General features: G+C 38.7%; 2 protein-coding genes across 2 annotated transcripts; one reads left to right on the forward strand and one right to left on the reverse strand.

Moving 5' to 3' along the window:
- Positions 1-349: 349 nt before the first annotated feature.
- LOC113231746 lies at positions 350-4,549 on the reverse strand. The gene is made up of 2 exons (XM_026466245.1): positions 2,162-4,549; positions 350-1,599 (listed from the first exon to the last, which is right to left on the reverse strand). The coding sequence occupies exons 1-2, from the start codon at positions 3,612-3,614 to the stop codon at positions 1,589-1,591; spliced, it is 1,464 nt and encodes a 487-aa protein (XP_026322030.1). The 5' UTR covers positions 3,615-4,549; the 3' UTR covers positions 350-1,588.
- A 3,922-nt stretch (positions 4,550-8,471) lies between these two features.
- Positions 8,472-15,753, forward strand: LOC113231618 (inorganic pyrophosphatase). Its single transcript, XM_026466027.1, has 4 exons — positions 8,472-8,716; positions 12,952-13,556; positions 13,622-13,793; positions 13,861-15,753. Exons 1-4 carry the CDS (start codon positions 8,509-8,511, stop codon positions 13,890-13,892), a joined length of 1,017 nt encoding a protein of 338 aa, XP_026321812.1. The 5' UTR covers positions 8,472-8,508; the 3' UTR covers positions 13,893-15,753.
- The last annotated feature ends 4,804 nt before the right edge of the window (positions 15,754-20,557 follow it).

Here is a 20,557-nt window from a genome sequence, read left to right on the forward strand (position 1 = left end):
GTCCCAGTCTAATAAAGATTATCAAGAACCTTGGCCTCGACCCTTAGTGAGGAGGAGTGATGGAACAGCACTAATAGTTTACTTTTTTGTCTATGTTCTATCGTTTTTTATTTTTACTCATGTCAGTGTCTGAAGCAATTGAATATATTTTACGTGATTTAAATTCTCCAAAATAAATATCTTATTTGTAGTTACGACCATTCAACAATAATTATAACAGTAACATTTTTTTTGCTTTAATTGAACAATTCTTAATCATTTTAGACCTACTTCAAAAAAGAGTCAACTAGCCTATTACATGGTATCTTAAAAATTACATGACATTATTTAAGGAACATTTTAAGTATGGTTGATCTATAGCGCCCGTACTAGTTTTTAATAAAACTGTATGACAGACGCTACGTCTTCCTCCAGATTTCTTACAGACATTATAATGCCAAAGACAATTAACACGACAAGAGAGTGCAGGTAAAGTATGACAAATAAATTATAATAAACTATGTGTGGTGTGAAGGAACGTGAGTGTCTGTGTATGAGTGTGTGTGTGTGTGTGTGTGTGCGTGTGTGTGTGTGTAAGTGTGTGTGTTAGTGTGTGTGCGTGTTTGTGTACGTGTGGATTCAGTCCATAAAAATCAGTTTATGTATATATATGAACTATGTATATAAAAGCTTTACCATGGTTTAGTAATTAAGTCCTCCGTTGCAGCAAAACTTAGTTTCTGTAACCAGTCCTTCAATGTAGGTTTAAGCTTTCTTAATGGTAAGGTGTAGATATCCAGAATTTTGTTTATTTTATTATATACAGAGGAACTGCGAACATAGTACTGTCTAGCCGCAAGAGAAGTTTTATGAGGGATGGGTTGACATACTCTATATTTCATGCGTTTGTTTATTATATTGACATCTAAAGGGAGAGAAGAGTGTTTACGTAGTATCAATTGAAGGACATAAAGTTGTCTTACTGTGAGAACTTCACAGTCCATGTACAGCTTAGTAGTTGGATATAGGAACGATTTTTTGGTTATTAATTTAAGGACAGTTCTCTGCGCTCTTTCCAGCTTTAGAAAGTGGGAAGCACAAGCACCACCCCAGGCCGGAATACAATATGTCAAAATAGACTGCGCTAGGGCAAAGTATACCATCTTTAATGTGTTCCAATCGGCAGAAACTCTTAATTTTCTAAAAACAGGCATGAGTTTACGAACACGAGATGTCATAGTATCAAGATGTGTCGACCAGCTTAAGGTGCTATCGAGGTGAACGCCGAGATATTTAATAGTTTCTGTACGAGTCAAATTCAGGCAGGCACAGGAGTCATCAAAGATATCACAGTTATGCATTTTAATATTGAAGGTATCTATTTTAGGTTGAGTAATTTTAGATGCAGAAAAGGTAATATATTTAGTTTTATTGACATTTAAAGTAAGCAAGTTTTCACTAAGCCAGTTAGCAGTTTTACGCAGTGCATTCTCAGTATGCTCACGGGCATGTTCCCACGTGACCCCATGAGTCAACAGGACTGTGTCATCAGCGTAGGTAATTATGTTACAGTTTGGGATTTTCATTTGACAGAGATTATTTATATATATCAAGAACAGGGTAGGCCCAAGCACACTTCCTTGAGGAACGCCGTAACTTACATATTCATCGTCACTAACAAAAGCATCCACCTTTACACACTGTCTACGTCCCATGAGGTAATCGTGAAAAATATTTAGAGCCACTCCCCTTATACCGATAGCCTCCATTTTGTGTGTCAGTATGGGTACAGAAACGGTATCAAATGCTTTCGATAGATCAAGGAATGTTCCAATGACTTTATATTTTTTATCTATATTTTTAACAATGAAATCGGTGAGTTTAATAACCCCATCTTCAGTTGACAAACCTTTCCTGAACCCATACTGATTTTCAGACAGAATATTATATCTATCTAGGAAGCCGGTCAATCTCACATTTAAAATCTTTTCTAAAATTTTCGACAAGGAAGTGAGGACAGAAATGGGTCTGTAATTATTAAGATCCCGCTTATCTCCACCTTTATGTATAGGATGCACCAATGCTCTTTTAAAAACGTTTGGGAAGACCCCTGACCGAAGACAAAGATTACATACATGTGTAATAACAGGAGTAAGAGGGCCTCGAGCGGATTTGAGAACAGTAGATGAAATTCCGTCATATCCCACGGCGCTGTCAGCACGAAGACCAGCGATCACATTGTCTACTTCACTTTCAGTTGTCTCCAGGAGTGCCATGGAGTTACCCAGCAAATTCACATTATCAGGTAGAGACGGTTTGTTGATACTAATTGTCGAAAACTGTTGAGCCTGACGGACTCCGGATGCAAGGTGGTAGCCAATGTTACCAAAATATTTATTTACCATATTTAAGGATGTTTTAGGTGCACTTGTTAGATTTAACAGCTCTTTAGACGGAAGGGATTTAGTGCGTAGGTTACTTATATTTTTAATGACATTCCAAGTGGCTTTCGGGTTGTGCTTAGCTTTTTGTAGTTCATTTTGCTCATAAATACGTTTTAATTTTTTTAAAAGCTTATTACAAAAATTACGATACCTAAGGAATGTAATTTTGATTATTACATTATTTTTATTATTTTTTACCATTTTATGCAAACGGTCTCGATTTCGGATACACCTTAGGATTCCCGGGGTGATCCAGGGTTTTGTAATCCGTTTCCTGCATGATACCCTGACAACACTGGTATTATGTACTATACACATCGATATATTTGACACTAACATTTCGGCAGCAATGTTTGCATTTTTACAACTGAGAATGGGTGAGAAATCAGTTTGCGCTATTTCATTTACTACGTTTTGGTAGTTAATACGTGAATGTATGCTAGAGTGAGAAATATTCTTATTTTGATCAATGCATGTGAGAATCGGAGCGTGATCTGTGAAACCAGAGTCAAAAACTAAAGTAACAGCTTTTCTGTTAGACCGAAGCATGATATGATCTAGACAACTTTTATCATGAGTAATAAACGAGTGCGCAGGTAACAGACCATGAGATGCGAGGAGATTCAAATAGGACTCCGATTTAGGATCGTTTGTATCACATAAAATATTGATATTAATGTCGCCAATAACCGCAATTGTTTCGTAAGCTGCAAGAGAAGTAATCAAATTATTTAAAGAGATCAAGAAATTGTCAATATTTTTGTTTGCAGGCGAACGATATACAGCCACAAATGCAATGGTATTTTTATAAGTGAACGTAAGACCGCTAGCATCACACAGGCTTGACACTAATACGTCACAAGTAATCTGCGTTTTGACAAATATGATTACACCATCATTTTGATTTTGTGTAGTAGAACGATGGGAGTTGAAGCCAATGAGGTCCGGAATATTAACCACTTTGCTGAGCCAACACTCGGTTAAAATAATTATATCCGGATTTAAGTCCAGTCTGTTTAAGAATAATGTAAGTTCATCAAAATTTCGGTTTATGCTTCTTATATTCACATGAAAAATTTTTAGACTATTTCGGGTAGGATCAATGTACGATAAACACTCATCTGGCGAACAATAGAAAGAATCGTAATGTTGTAAATCATCTACGTCATTATTTAATTGGTCGATATTCATAATAAATTTGATAAATTATATTTGAAGCAATTTAGGGGATCATTTGAACAGTTAAATTGTATATCTTTAGGTGTGGTTGTTTTTATTTTACATTTTATAATTTGAGCATATGTTATTTTATATGATGGACTGCAAGTATGGAAATGTGTTTCATGTAGTGGACAATTAGTTGTGTTTAAGATGTGTGGTTTGGAGCTTGGGTGTGTAAGACTGTAAAGTGTGTGTGGATGGTTGTGTAACTTCGAGTTTTTTAGTGTATAGTGTATTTGACAGTATGTTATGTGCAATTTGATAAAATATGTAAAAATAGCTAAGAAAGAAATGATTAAGAATCCAAGAAGGCCAAAAAAACTAAAAAACAGTAAATAGCACAAAATAATTAAAAAAATTAAAAGGAATGCGAAAAGGAAAGGTCTCTTATTGTCATGGTTAACGAAAACTAGTCACTTCTTCTTCTCCAGTTTTGCTAGATCCGTTTCGGAGTCTACACGAACAGTGTTTTCACCTTCTTTTTTTTTCAAATATATCCTTCCACGGGAGGTCCAGCAGAAAGAGTAGCCATTTGTGTTTGCAAAACTTCTCGCGAGAAAGAATAATCTTCTCATTTTTGGTGTTAAATTCTCAGAAATAAAAATAGGCTGAGAAGCCCCCTGGATATGTATATGTTCTGTACTGAATTTATTATCTCTGTGAGCATTGTTAAAGTTCTTTATGCTCGTTAACACCTTTTCCTTTACAAGTATACTATTTAAGTTGCAAACAATAGGCTTGTATGTCGGCACCTTAGTGTTGACCCTGTAAATATCACAAATATCTGAAGGAGCCGCATCAACGTTCAAAGCTAATATAATTTTTTGAAATAATTTTAAAAGGTCTTCCTTTGTTTCAGATTTAGGAACTGGAATGTTACGGATTTCAATGCTAGATGACCTATTTTGTCTTTCAAAAGTTTCCAGTTTTTCTTCCAGGTTTCTAATATAGGCACTATTTTCTTTCTGCTCTTTCTCCATCTTGAGAACCTTTTCCTTCAGTTCCGTGTTTTGTTGAGAGAGAAACTCTATGGATGAATGTATATCCTCGTTCTGTTTTCTTATTTCTGTGATTGAATTTTGAAGAGAATTTAATTTTTTGTCCTGTTGATCTCTTATATCAGTAACAGAGCACTGTAAATTGGCCAATTTATGGTCTTGTTCCTCCTTGAACTCTTTAAACATAGACCTCATATTATCCATAAGATCATTCAGGGTTATCTCTTCACGAGGTCGTTTCTGTCTAAAGGTTACGGAATGTTCTTTGCCATATGGTGTAGAACCCGCAAGGTCTGGCTCTGACTCGCTACGTGCAGGGGAGGCGGTGGGCTGGGGGGGAGTTCTCTTTAGAGGCATATCGAATGAATCGATTTTTTTTTTTCAGAGTCGTAGGACAACGCCAAGATGTTAATCAGTAATGTAAAGTTTAACAATGAATTATGAATTAGCCACTTAACAGGTAGCAGGGTTTGCGTAGAGTAAAGTTCACGTAGCACGAAGCACGTCGTAGAGCCGTAGCGTCCCGCCCCCAAACGTAGTAGCACGAAGTGTAAGTGACGTCAGTAGCGCGCTCAGTGCTACAGCTAATTTCGCGGCGTGATGTCAGGTAGATTGTGGTCGAACGGCAACAACGGTTGACTGCGGATTTCGGGTCGTCGGTTCGAGCCGCTCGGCGGCACGACAATTGTAGTTATTTAAATCGCTGCACAAAATCCACACAGAGCACCAAGCTGCTATCTCGGTCGCACTCCCCCCGAGGGGAGGAAAACAGGTAAGAGCCGTTCAAGAGCGACAAGAAAACGAAACTGACACCGCTCACCAATCACAGCAGCACGAGCACAAATTCAAAACAACAATCAGCGAGCGCACAGCCGCACAACCGCTCTCTGCCGCTATACAAGGAAGACTACTCATAGATGACGGGTATTAAAAAAGACTAAACTTAAATTGTAGAATACTAAGCAACAGAGTGTCTGACTACACAATAACAGAGTACTTATAAGTATAATTATGATTAAAACAGTTACTAAAGATGCCAAATTAAAATAATTTAGTAGGCTCAACGATGTTTGTTTATTTGACTAGACTGCATGGTCTAAAGGTCATTCCTTAGACTATGGAAACTAACGGCCGCTTTCTATATTTGATCTTGAATCTAAGATTGTTTTCTATCCGGATTTTAATCGATCCATCGATCGCTGCCGAATCTGTATTTCAATATGTCTATCTCGGCTCTAGCGCCCTTAAAAAAAAAGGATCGGTCGTAAATTTATTCCCTCTCTGACGTTTAGTTCCACGCAATCGGAGTAAAAGATCATTACATGAATTAGTGAATAAAATGGTGGTTATGTTTCTAAGATTAATTTATTTATACATGTGATTTTGGCAAAAATATAAATTAATTGCAAACTTGTGTCCTCAAGAACGTTTAGGCGTATAAATTTCATGGTAAGTTTAACTGACGCTGAATTTACATCCAAATTTAGGCTGACCAAAACATCAGATGAATTTGTTTTAACTGAAATAATGCCGTTTTGAAAAAATAATAACGTTTATCAAAGTCAAATTAAAACGGTATTTTTATAATTTAGATTATTTATCACGTCACGAATACGAACAAACATCAACAAAACATATTTATTTTTTGTTATGCGAAATGTTAGTGTCAATTTTGACACTAACGTTTCGCCGCTGCCGCCGCGCGCCGTCCCTTTATTTTTTTTAATCCTATATGGCCGTCCCGCTCGTTTGACAATAAACGTTCCGTTCTGGACAATAGACGTTCCGTTCTGTTCCTAGAAACACGTTATTCTTGCCGTACTTACGGTTTAAATATTTTATACTTGAAAGTTTGCAATTAATTTATATTTTTGCCAAAGTCACATGTATAAATAAATTAATCTTAGAAATATAACCACCATTTTATTCACTAATTCATGTATTGGTCTTTTACTCCGATTGCGTGGAACTAAATGTCGGAGAGGGAGTAAATTTACGACCGATCCTTTTTTTTTAAGGGCGCTAGAGCCGAGATGGACATATTGAAATACAGATTCGGCAGCGATCGATGGATCGAATAAAATCCGGATAGAAAACAATCTTAGATTCAGGATCAAATATAGAAAGCGGCCGTAAACGTTCTTGAGAACACAAGCTGCTCTTGGTCGCTGTCGCTATTATCCCAGTCCGATAACTGAGCAAATGTTCAAGTTCACAGTCGCTATCACTTAAAAATAACTTCCATTTTTACACGATTACACAGTACAATCGGTCAAAATTGGAGGATCGCTACTATACTAGATCAAACACATGCAAAATCCGATTTGTCAAAACTATGGATTGGATATTGAAAGCGCACAACTGTCACTACCATACAAATAGCAATCTAAAAATGCCATACAGATGGATTGAAACAAAGGATCGGAATAACGATCCATAGATCGGTTATTGAAATAGTAAAAATAGGATTTGGATTGATTATTCAAACTTATTTATATCAAATTATAATATTAATTATATTATAGCAAATTATGGATTGAGATTGAATATAGAAAGCGGCCGTAAAGGACATGTTACATTGACATATATAAATCAGACGTTATATGTATTGTATATGATGCATTTCGACGTCGAAAACATAAACATGTTATTATCTTTGTTTAACTATTACTTGCCGACTTAAGCCAAAAGAGATAGCATTACATTGGTTTGTGTCAAACACGGGAATCGAAAATAAGTAACGTCATCTTAAATGCCAACCGTGTCCATTTCGCAGTACATAAGGTACATGATACCGTTGTCAAAGGGAAGTACATCAAATGTCAAAATAAATGTTTTTCCAAATGTACTATTGAATTATTCGCATGTATTATAATTAAATTGGACAAAAATATTGACAGTGAGAATAATTAGGTATTAATAAAAATGCGACGCTGCAGCATTAAGGGATGTGGCTTTAGAAAAAGTGCAAATCAATCGAATGTTACATTGCACAGGCATGTGTTATTTTTTGTCTATAAATCACACAATAGCCCAAATATTTCATGTAATTAGACTTATTTAAGTAGTTTATTTATAAATCTTGCCAAATTTTGCTTTTGTTACTTTAGATTGCCTGTTTGTTTGTATATTTTGATGATTGTTGTTAACGATTATTTTGACATAGTGTTGATCTTGTAAGCGTACATATTATCGATATTCTGTTATTAAAATTATTAAAATTAAGTATTGTGCAACTAATAGCGACTTTGCTATAAATTAAGTTAGTTAATTCCTCAACTATGGATATAAATATCATTGGTAAACACTCAATATTATCTGCCTGCCTAGCTCATTCCAATAGGTATAGACTGTTACGTCTATCCACGGTACTATTGGCACTACGGTACTGATACTCTTTGACGAAATTCAACACTATAAATATAACAAAACATTGTCATTAGTATCACTCATATAATCTATGGTATCACTATTGATAGTGTTTTGTTTGGAACTATTTGGAACATGTAATTGTTGTGAATGTTCTTGTCTAATAGATTGAAGTCGTTACGAGCGACGACACAAAATTGTGATTAATATTAATAAAGTATAATTAATAATTAATAATAAATGATTAATAACGTTTTGGACTTGATTTGAAACGTCAAGTCGAAACAACACAGAAGACTTAAATCGAAGCATATAATAATGAAAAAAAAAAGAGAAACTAATGACTAGGCAGTATGGTTTTTGACCTTCACCTGTTCCATACGGAACGAAGGAAAAAAAAGAAGATGTCAATACTAAAATGTCATTTATGAAGAGGCTGTATGGTCAAATCCTTGCCTACCAAAATAAATTTGTGAAATGTGACGAAAAAAATTAAAATGTCATTTTCACGTGGCGCGGCGACTCCGCTAATACTTTCGTTCGTGCGTCTTTTGGTGCCTAGTGGAGTTCGAGCCGGTGTGAACCAGTGCAGTAGCGACCCTATTGCGAGCAGCAGTGTGGCAGCAGTCAACAAGTGCGTCAGGAACATGTATATTGCCGAGGAACGCGGCTCGCAGTACGCGCCCGACTACCGGGTTTATTTCAGTGAGTGCCTTCAGACACGATCAAATCACCGGCGCGGTCGTAGGTCGCGCTCACGCTGCGACGTGGCGGACCCAGACTCAAAACGCACTTGAGGTGCGTTGTACTGAAATTTAAAAAGAAAACTCAAATTTTAGTCTACTCATTATAACGTTTGCTTATTACGATGCAAATCTGTCTCACAATGAAATAACATTATATCCAGCAGAAGACAACAAAAAATTGTACATATTTCTACATATTCACCCCAAAATAAATCTGTTTTGATAAGTTTGACTGAGGAAGTCCTGTAAAGGCTTTGTCATGCTTTAAATAAAATTGATCTATGGAATATAATTGGCATTTGTAAATGACTCAAATTTCTCGGATTTTGAAATTGTAATCAGTTGGTGCTGGAAATGCCGTTGCTGTTACAATTTCCAATGCTGGCTTGACCTTTGTGGGCTGATAAGATGCCCATTATCGGTTGTAATGGTGCACTGCTGATCCAACCAATTTGATAATATTTCAGTAGTCATAAGTACTGTTGAGTGATAATAGTTTAATGCTAATCTCACTTGACATTGTATGGGTATTATCTCAAAATACCTTATGTAACGTATTGCTTTAGCATCACCTTAGAACATACAATATGGGAGATAGAAGGTGCATTATGAAACAACCATTTGCACCTTAAGTCGGGGAGCAGAAGGGTACTAACTACCAGCAAACAAGTGCACTCATATATCAAGTTGTGTCAATATAGTTCATACAAACATAATTTGACACAACTATCTTGCTTTTAGAAATCAACTCATCTGTAGAACAAAGATCTATGTGCAAGACTACTTGTTCTCAGAACATGGTACATGTTGTTCATTCTTCTTCGCTGTAGATGTCAGATCGGCCGTTGTTCAATCTTATATTTCCGAAATGAAATAAGATATATAAATTCTCAAAACACCTTTATGTAGACCTTAGTTTGAATAAGGAAATTATTCTCGTAACATCCTTCTTCTCTTTTCGCTATATAGTCACATCAGATTCTGTTCTTCAGATGAGTCGAAATATCATTCCTGTGTTCTGAATATGCCTATAAAAATAGGTTCTAATGGATTGGCCAGAAATGGCACATGGATATTCAATGTCAAAGATTGTGCAGTAAAATATGGAACGAATACGAAACACGTAATTTATGTATAGTAATTATTTTGTAACAAGGTGTCAGCTTACTGCCTCTGTGGCCGAATGGTTACTGTACCGGACTGCCACGCAGAAGTCCGATTTCGGGTTCGATTCCCGGGCTGGGAGAAATATTTGTATAGCCTACATTTATTTCTCTCATGAGTTTGGATGTAATTTGTGGCTGTCTATGTGTGTGTCCATGGCACCCGCGACACAGGATTTCCCTAGTGCGGGGCTATGTTGAGTGTGTGCATTATTATTAATATTATTTTTATTTTATCTATTTTAGACTCTCGCCTTTCCCAAGTCCTAAAAGATTAATTTTGAATTTTTAAATGGGAGTGGCAGTATTTCCCCGCAGTCGCACAGTCAGCTGGGGTCAGGGACTCAGGTTCAAGAACCTGCGAACAATATGTGCCGTATCGAGCAATATATATTATTATAGGAAATGAAACAATTTTTCCGGATTTAAATCGCGTATATTTGTTTTTTCAAACAAACCGACATTTCGGGCCCTTTACAGGTCCCATGGTCACGGTTGACTGAGGTGGTACAGTCTTCAACCAGTTATGTCTAATATTAATGCAAACCACCCTATTTTTTCACTATAGTTACAATAGTTATTAATTAAATACCTTATTTTTAATTTTACAAAGAAAACATTCCAATTTACGCTACATTAAGTTTTACAAATTATTTTATTGAATGAATTTTTATTAAGTTTAATTTATTATTAATTATTAATAGAAATTAGAATAAACTAAAACATATTAATTAGTACTGCAGTCTTATGTCTGTTTGGGATTTTTCATTAGAGGAAATACTGGATCCCAAACTGGTGGTACGGAGAAACCATCTTCCCTGTTGAAATTAGGATGTTTTTTAATTTCAATGGCCTCTCGCAGCATCCTGGGTAGATAACGGACTTCTTTTGCAAGGACCTGGGGTTTGTCAAACTTCATTGAATGTGTAGGTTTATCCATGATGTCATCTCTCTCGCTCGGCTCGCAGACTGCAGACTTGTTTACGCGACGGTGTTTGACATCAGCTATATGTTCTTTGACGCGGGTACAAATACTTCGCTTTGTTTGTCCAATATAAGAGAGACCGCACTCACAGTCAAGCTTGTAAACTCCTGCATCCTGTAAGGGGATGTTACATTTCACGGCCTGTAAAGGGCCCGAAACGTCGGTTTGTTTGAAAAAACAAATATACGCGATTTAAATCCGGAAAAATAGTTTCATTTCCTATGTGTAACAATCGCGAAAACCTAAGAACTCGAAATATATATTATTATTATTAGCTAAATTTGTACACCTGGTGACCTTCATTAATGTGAACTTTTGAGGAGGTACAAAAACACAATTACTAGAAAGAATTGTGTGACAATCTTTGATTATACCTTTATGTTATAACTAAAATAGGGTCTACAAATCAAATTTTAAGCTATAATTGCCTGAACTACGCTTGAAGTGTACACTAGGGATTTTGTACAAAAACGAAGTTACAATGTTTTCGAATTTAACCAATGAAGTGTGAATGTTTCATCTAATCAATATAGCAAGATGTAAAATTTTTTTAATGGTGCCAAGTGATGGCATGAACAAGTTGTGTATGGTGGAAAGCGACACACCTGTCCTTAACAGTTGTAGTGTCGCTCAGAACTTGAATCTATAGTTTCACCATCACCCTTGCCCTTTTACCTATTACTGGAATGCAGCAGTGCTCATCATTACTGCTTGGCAATAGAAATAGGTAAGGTGACAGTACTTATGGACAAACTCTTTCACAAGTATCTCTGCTACTGCTAAAATAAATAGTAAATTAAATTATAAATATTTCAAATTCACTGAAAAGGGCTTAGGCGATTTCTTTGGGCGAGTGTATTAAATGAAATATATTATGCCAGTGTGGCTCCATACCATAATTGTTGAAAGTTATGAATTTTACATGGACATAACGTAATATTATCTCGATATGTTTATAGTTTGGAGCCAAGTATTACTTGTGTGAATGCTGTCTAAGGGCCAGCGCAAACCGTAGGCGAGAAGGCAGAGGACAATAATTTATCAATGTATATTTTATTTCAATCAGGTATAAATTTCAATGCTCTGAAACCGACCTCGGAATCGCAGAGCATTTTTCTCTGCGGTATTGAAAAGCGCGCTGGAGGATACCGCGGCGGCATGCGCTGGGTACTAACGGTATGCGCGAGACTTTTCGATTGCGTAGTTGCTAGTGCCACGGAATCAAATCCGAGCCACCGGTGGCATGTCGGCGGATGACGCGACATTCCAGTGGACTCTACGGTATGCTGGCGGACGCTCGCGGTATCGTAAGAGTGTACCCTCATCATTGTGCGCTGGTGGCATAAGACCCTCTTCTATGCTCTCCCCTGCAGTCCCCCAGTTTGCGCTGGCTCATAGTGTTTTTATAATATAAAAATTAAAATGTTTTTATTATATACTAATTTTTGCTTCTATGATTACCCTTTTTAATGAAATTTATTTATTTGTATCCACAAATAAATAAATTTCATTCATGCACATAATTTTTTAAAAAGGGCACAATAACTACCACGAGAGCAAAGTGATGTGAGTATTGAAAAGAAAACAAAAAGCAGTGTACAGAACCCTCTGTGAAAACCATGCTGAATAAGAAATTAAATCCATGTTTTAAGAAAAACGGATTTAAAAAATTTATAATTTTGGATGATCAGAACTTTTTCGTTATGTATTCTAATTTTCAAGGAGTTACTTTTCTTAGAAAGGAATTTCAGGAGTTGGAAAGAATGAAAGCTAATTGTATTATTCGTCAATTTGAAACATGTTTGTGTTTGGTGATGTATTACAAATTGCATCAATTCACACCGCATGAAAGCGTATGTGACTTTAATATTAAAATAAACATTACATGAAACGCTTACGTAAAAACACAATTTTCACGATTTTCATTGAGGGTAGGTAAAGATTTATTTATGAATTTGAGTTTCATGTAATTTTTTATTTGCCGAGTTCAATAAGCTGCTTTAATTCCAATGGCAGAGAAAGAGTAATAAATGGCGTTTGTTACAGAGGATGAGAGTGGGCCGATCTCACCGTTTCACGATATCCCTCTGTGGGCCGATCGAGCCGCGCGGATCGCCAACATGGTCGTGGAGGTGCCGCGCTGGTCTAACGCCAAGATGGAGATCAGCCGCGGAGAGCCACTGAACCCCATCCTGCAGGACGTAAAGAAGGGCGCGCTACGTTACGTGGCCAACGTGTTCCCGCACCGCGGTTACATCTGGAACTACGGCGCGCTGCCTCAGACCTGGGAGAACCCGCGGCACGTAGACCCGGGCACGCAGGCCAGAGGAGACAACGACCCCGTGGACGTCCTGGAGATAGGCCAGAGAGTGGCCGGCCGGGGCGACGTGCTGCCCGTCAAGGTGCTGGGCGCGCTGGCGCTGGTGGACGAGGGCGAGACCGACTGGAAGCTCATCGCCATCGACACGCGCGACCCCCTGGCGCCCGAGCTGCGCGACGTCGCCGACGTGGAGAAGCACCTGCCCGGCCTGCTCAAGGCGACGGTGGAGTGGTTCCGCCTCTACAAGGTGCCCGACGGCAAGCCGCAGAACCAGTTCGCCTTCGGCGGCGAGGCCAAGGACGCCGACTTCGCGCACAAGGTCATCGACGAGGTGAGTGCGGACCCGCGGCCGGGGCGCGGCGCCGGGCGGCCTCCGACGCGACCCTCCCGTTGCAGGTGCACGAGTTCTGGCGCGCGCTGGTGACGGGCGACGACGCCGACGCCGCCGACATTTGCAGGACGAACGTGAGCGTGGACGGCAGCCCGCACCGCGTGGAGCGCGCCGAGGCGGCGGCCGTGCTGGCCAAGGCGCCGCCGCGCGCGCTGCCGCAGCCCGTCCCGGCCACGGGTGAGTCCGGTCGCGCCCGGCCGCCCGCCGGCCCGGGCGACCTGCAGCGGCGGCTTTCGTGTTGCAGTGGACAAGTGGCACTTCCTGGCCAACCTGTAGCGCCGCGCCGCCTGCCCTCGCCTCGCCCCGCACTGCTCCGCTTCGCCGAGGCCAGGCGCGGGCCCGCTCGCCAGCACGCTTTCCCGTATTGCGCTAAACTGCCGTACGCTCGCGGTGCGGTCGCGGTTACTTTCTTTCGTACTACGACTTGATACTTTTTTGACTGCTCGTTAGGAAAACCGATAGGTAAGTGTAGGAAAGATATCGCTTTCGGCGATTTTGTCAAATTGCATTTATTGTTTGCTTCAGTACCGGCTATCGATTTGCACACGATTTCTACTTAACACTGAACAATATCTATGCATTTTAACAATATGTCAGAAGAACGTGTTATAGCAAATTCAGAGCCCTTTATGTTCGCTTTTGTGTACAACAATGAAAACAATGCAAAACAATGTTTTCTGTAATTTGTACAGGGTCAGAGCACGTCAAGCTTGACACTTATCGCTTAATTCCAACTCAATGCCGCTTACGGTAAGAACGATCTAAAGTACAAAGTGTCAAGCTTCACGTGTTCTTGGCTATACGATTACAATAAAAAGAAAAATAAAATAAAATAAAATAAACGTCAGGGAACCAAACACCAAACCTTTCAGGTGTGTGGTGTGTTCCGTAACCCTTCGATTGCACCTACGCCTGTCGCGCTGGTCCGATATCAAGTCTTTTGAATATCCTCACACTTACGTAACTTGTTTTTCACATACGCTCTTGATGCTGGTGCAGTTATCTTACCGGCGTCAGTGGTTGCAGGGAAATATATCGGGGTGTTGTTTGTGTGTGTGTTTGACACGGGGGTCCGTGTCAAAACACATTCACCCCAAGAAGAGGGCCCCCTCTTCCTCCCTGACTGCGCACTGAAGCAAGCCTGCGTCTGGTTGTGCAAAGGCGCCTAGCAGGCGGTGCCGAGCTGCACGGTCGCAATAGCGTGTCGCCTACACTGACAGTGCCGACGATATCTACTCCGTATTAAACACTCGTATACAGTAGTACAAACGCAATGCTAACGCGTGCTGACAAGTGTTGTCCAACCCTAATGATTCATTTGCGAAATTAAAAACTCTAGAACGTCAATACGAACAAACTAAATGGTTTCATACGAGGTTTATAGGTATATTATGTTATAATTATTGTTTCTCTTATAACTACTAAGAATAATGCAAGTGTAGTACCTTGGTTTTTTCATTATTTATTAATACCGGCCTACTAGTAGGTACATGACTGTGATTTCCTACTAATAGTACCATTTATAATTGTCGATCCATTCCTCAATGTGCAAGGTTATTCGTCTCGGCGATTCAGTCATGGCCATGTATGTAATATAAAAGTACAGTGTACAGTAATTATATACCGATCATAATTTATTGTTGTATTTTCATTTTTTAACGGCATGCCAACCGATTTGGAAATACCCCCTTGTATGTGATATTCCATAAGTGCATTGTGCATGCATCATCACAGAAACTGAGTTGTGACATCATCTAAATACGCAAAGGTCCCACGAAAGTTTTCCTTTCTTATCACCCAATCAATCGTTCTTTGAAAACTGGTTATACCGTTGTTTACGACGAAATTGATAAAGATTGCCATTCGCTTCAAAGGAGTGTATGATTTCTCCTCCGGTAGTAGGTATTGGAACTTGATGATAAGCGCTTTTTTAGTCAATGGCGCTGAATGTAGAGTACTTAGATATTCTGGAACCTGTATCTTCGATATTTGGTAAAGGGTACGCGTCCAGTAGTGTGTAGAATTATTATTAGAGCACTTGGTTCTGAATTGTAAAATTACCAGTCGATGCGTGTTGAGTTCGCGATTCTTTCTCCCGCTTAGGCCGGTCCCCGGTATGCAGCAAAACGAAATCAGCTATTGATAAACAAAGCCGAGTAGTTGGTACTTCTACACCACAACTTACCACTCGTCAACTTTAAATATTAATATAGGTCGAAAGTCATTGATTATTTCTAACATTAACATGGTGTCACCAAATGCACAACAAATAATCAATTTATTTAATTTTGTAAGGCAAAGAAAAATGTTTTTTTTTTTCAAATACTGATTACAGATTAATGTTGAATCTAATTTAAAATAAATAAACGATTTAAGGTCATCTAATTTTATAGTTAGTTTTACTTTTTACATTCTGTTTACATTCACAGCAAACGTAATAGATTATTACATTTTGAGTTTCTTAATTCTTTATTATATTTTTAAGCGATGTTTTTATAATAAATAATGAAAACTCGAGATGTGGGGAATATGAACTTTGCTCTCCCCAAATTTGGGGATTTATGCTTGATTATATGCTTGATCCAAGGTTAACGTCAAATTCTCAAGGAGGCGTTGTCTTATTATATTTGAGGTAATTATAGAGAAACAGATGCTTCTCTGACACTGTCGTTGTGATTCGTTTCTGCGTCTACAGCAATGAAGTCGCAATCTTTCGACAATCTGCGAAATCTAGACGTGAATAGTAAAAGGTGTGATAAATAAAATACCGAAAGTCCACAAATTTTAAGAATTTATTAATTTGTATAGGAAATGAAACTATTTTTCCGGATTTCAATCGCGTATATTTGTTTTTTCAAACAAACCGACGTTTCGGGCCCTTTATAGGTCCCATGGTCGTATAACTGGTTGAAGACTGTAGCTGTGTGTAAAGGGCCCGAAACGTCGGTTTGTTTGAAAAAACTAATATACACGATTTAAATCCGGAAAAATAGTTTCATTTCCTACGTGTAATAAACGCGAAAACCTAAGAACTCGTTATTAATTTGTATATAAATAATTATCTTCACTTATGGGGGCTCGAAAGCCAATCTGGTTTTACCGCTGTAGCGCGGTACACTTCTGACGGCGATGGACTGCTAGGTGTTCAGCAGTGGCAGGATACGAGCAGTGGCACGTTCTAGTGTGCAACACAGTCCGGGGACGCCGGTGGAAGTTGTGTGGCGGTGCGAGAAGTTCGGTAAATTTTCTACCGTGAAATGGCACCCTGTGAATAAACGTCCACAGTCAGTTTGTTATTTATTCAAAATCCTCCACTGATTGTGAACACCATTACACCGTGAATATTCGTGCTTCGTCCTTTGAAGATAGATAGATAGAATACGTTTATTGACTTTCCACAAGCACACACAATAATATGAAACAGCAAATAGCGAAAGAAAGAAAGAAGAAAAAAAAACGGAAAACAAAATAACAAAAAGGTATGAAATCAAATAAATATACACAATAAATGACATATATCTACAATTAATTAAAAAGCAATTTGTGAGTGCTGCAGTAAGCCAAACAGACCATAGCTCAGTGCAGGTGTTGCCCAAAAGCAACGCACTGATTTTCAGCTATCGCCTAGTGGATAGGGCTTGTACACAAAACTGCGATGCGACGCATCGCAAAAACCTGCGACCTCGCACGACGCATCGCAAGAACATACGAACTGATTCGCATCGCGTATTTCTGCGATGTTACGTCACACTTGTTGACCATATTATTATTGTTTAGTTCGCTCTGAGACTGCGCGTGGGCAAGACGTGTACTTTAATGTAAAAAAATGACAGAGTACGACGTTGATTTTTTAATGTCACTGATTGAGGAGCGCCCTGTTCTTTGGGACACTAGTAATGAAGAATATAAAAACAAATTCATCTAACAAGATGCTTGGAAGGACGTATGGAAAAGTTTATTTCCAATTTTCGAGGAAAAAGAAAACAATGAAAAAAACCAAACTTGGTAAGTAGACAAATACATTTATTAAGTATAACTTCTTTTTACTTTTTACTAAAACTACCTACAAATCAAACATTCTATTCATATAAGCACAAAAAATATTCTTTAAATTGTTTCCATTGTTTAGGCGTCGTTACTTTTTGTATTGCGATGTGAACCTTTTGTACCTGCTGTATTGACTTAATATCAAGAAAGCGGGCAACAATGTAAGCAGCATTGTATATTAAGCGAGCAACAATGTAAGCAGCATTGTATATTCTTAAATTTTTTGTAGTTCCCAGCTTAATGCTCCAACTTCACTAGTAAAGTAATCCGAATATTCGTTTCTTATTATATTTGCGCTTACTACTTGACTACCTACATTCGACCCTTGTTGAAGTGGTTGTAGTTCGGAATCATCTATGATCATTTCAACAGGGGTGTCTAATCCATCACGGTTAATTACAAAGTTATGTAGTATGCAACAAGCCTTGATGTCAACAATGTCTATTGCAAAATTATATGAGACGTTAATGGGCCGGTGAAATATTCGCCACTTATTGGCCAGTATGCCGAAAGTACACTCGACATATCTTCTTGCTCTACTCAAACGGTAGTTGAATACTCTTTGTTTAACAGACAAATGCTTGCCAGAATAAGGGCGCATGACATTATTCGAAATAGAAAAAGCTTCGTCTCCGACAAAAACAAATGGAACCGGTTCTTGAAAACTCGGTAACGGCCTCGATGTTGGTGTAGGCAAATCACCTCTCATCAGTAAGTCGTACCTACATAGTTTCGTGTTGTGGAAAATAGTGGAGTCGCTTTCCTTTCCATATGCTCCTATGTCCACATAGATGAATCTGTATTTCGAGTCAACAATAGCCAACAAAACTATTGAATTGTAGCCCTTGTAATTAAAAAAAGTGATCCACTGTTTGAGGGACTACGAATACGAATATGTTTCCCATCAACGGCTCCAATACAGTTAGGGAAGTTGGCTTTCTTGTCAAAGTTCGCAGCAATTTCTTCAAACAGCTGTTGCGTTATTTTTGGTATGTTTTCATTTAAACAAAATTTCCATATTGCACTACAAACTAATCGTATTATTTTAGTAACTGTACTTATTCCTCGATAATAATCTAAATGTATATTTCTGATTTCATTTCCGGTCGCTAGGAATCTGTAACATAAATAGAAAAAAAAAGGATTAATTAATATAACAAACTTGAAAAGTAAAGAACACTAACCTAAAGCGATATAAACGTACATAAATTAAATATTGTCAATTATTATTTTTGCAGGTAATTCAGTAATACAAAGATGGAGGGGGATTAAGGATACCTTTAATAAATATGAAAAGAAACTCAAAGATGCAAGTAGGTCAGGGTCTGGATCAAAAAATATAAAAGAATACCATCTGTACAAACAATTACAATTTCTTAAGAAAAATTTACAAAATGAGACTACTACCAGTATAAATGACTCAGAAAATGAGCCAGATAATCAAGAAGGTTCATCTAAAACACGTTACCAAAAGCAACCACCAAAAAGAAAGAAGGTTAATAATAATTTTGAAGATGATATTGTAAAGATTTTAAAGGAAACGGAGAATAGACACATATCTTTTTTAAAGGTATTCTACCATCACTTGAAAGATTAGATGACAATAAAACACTAATCTTTCAGAGCAGAGTTCTTCAAATTTTAACAGAATTGCATCAACCTCACGGCTACTACTATCCGAATAGCAACTGCCAGGGTGGCTATCAAACTACCACCTTGTGCAGGTGCTGACCCGGCACGGCTGCTTCGGTCACTACCTGCACAAGGTGGCGAGGAGGGAACCGTCCCCGTCGTGGCACGAGTGCGGCGCTGCGGATGACACCGCGCAGCACACCCTAGAGGTGTGTAGGCGGTGGGATGAGCAGCGCCGTGTTCTGACGGGGACTATAGGGCAGGACCTCTCGTTGCCGAGCGTGGTTGCCGCCATGCTCGATAGCGAGGAGTCCTGGGAGGCGGTGGCCTCCTTTTGCACAGAGGTTATGTCGCAAAAGGAGGGGTGGTGAATGCTCACTGATCCCACGGCGCCGACTCAACCGGCGAGAGGGAAACCCGGGGGGGTTTTAGTGGGGTAGGCTCTCCAGTCTCGAGGGAGAGTCCCCACATAACCCCTGAGTCTCCCTGTGCTCAGGGGTATCCATAAAGATTTCCCCCCGTAAAAAAAAAAGGGTGGCTATCAAACTCAACATTTTGCTACATCTCAACAAACGCCACTGATACGTCCACAGTCATCTGCGAGTTACATACCAGATCAAGTTGATTCACCTAGTAATGATTTTTCTACCTCAAGCATATTAAGCACACTTTCAACTGAAGAAGACTTTGATTTTACGTAAATTTAATTGATTGTACTATCTGGAAAACTCTTCTCAATAAAAACTAATGTAAACAATTAATGTTTTACTTTACTTACCGGATAGTGAGGCCAATCATTTCCAGAGGCATAACAGGAATTCTCCCCTTGTACGATCGTTTCTGAAGATATGGTGACAACAAACTTAAAAGTTGTTCGAATGAAGGTATGCTCATTCTAATATACTGAAAAAATTTTTTTTCGTCGGATTCAAAGCTTCATATTTTAGATGGAAATAGTTCCCATCGGGATTCATAACATTAATAAATGGATGAACCCAAAATCTTCTTTGTTTCTTTTTCCTGTATCTTCTTAGCAATAACAAAAGGGCACACTTCTTTTTACGATCCATGTCACGATCCAGTTTTCAATTTTAAATACGTTTAGTACGGTTGACGGTTGTCGAAGGAATGGTCACCCTGGGAGACGCCTTGCCGCACGAAATCGCATTGCAGCAATTCGTGTCGCAACTTTCTGCGTTGCGAATTCGCATCGCGTCGTATCGCAGTTTTGTGTTCAAGCCCGTAAAATGGACAGGAGAGAC

The sequence above is a fragment of the Hyposmocoma kahamanoa genome, unplaced genomic scaffold (assembly GCF_003589595.1).
Source record: "Hyposmocoma kahamanoa isolate Upper Pololo Valley unplaced genomic scaffold, ASM358959v1 66, whole genome shotgun sequence".
In the NCBI taxonomy this organism is placed as follows: domain Eukaryota; kingdom Metazoa; phylum Arthropoda; class Insecta; order Lepidoptera; family Cosmopterigidae; genus Hyposmocoma; species Hyposmocoma kahamanoa.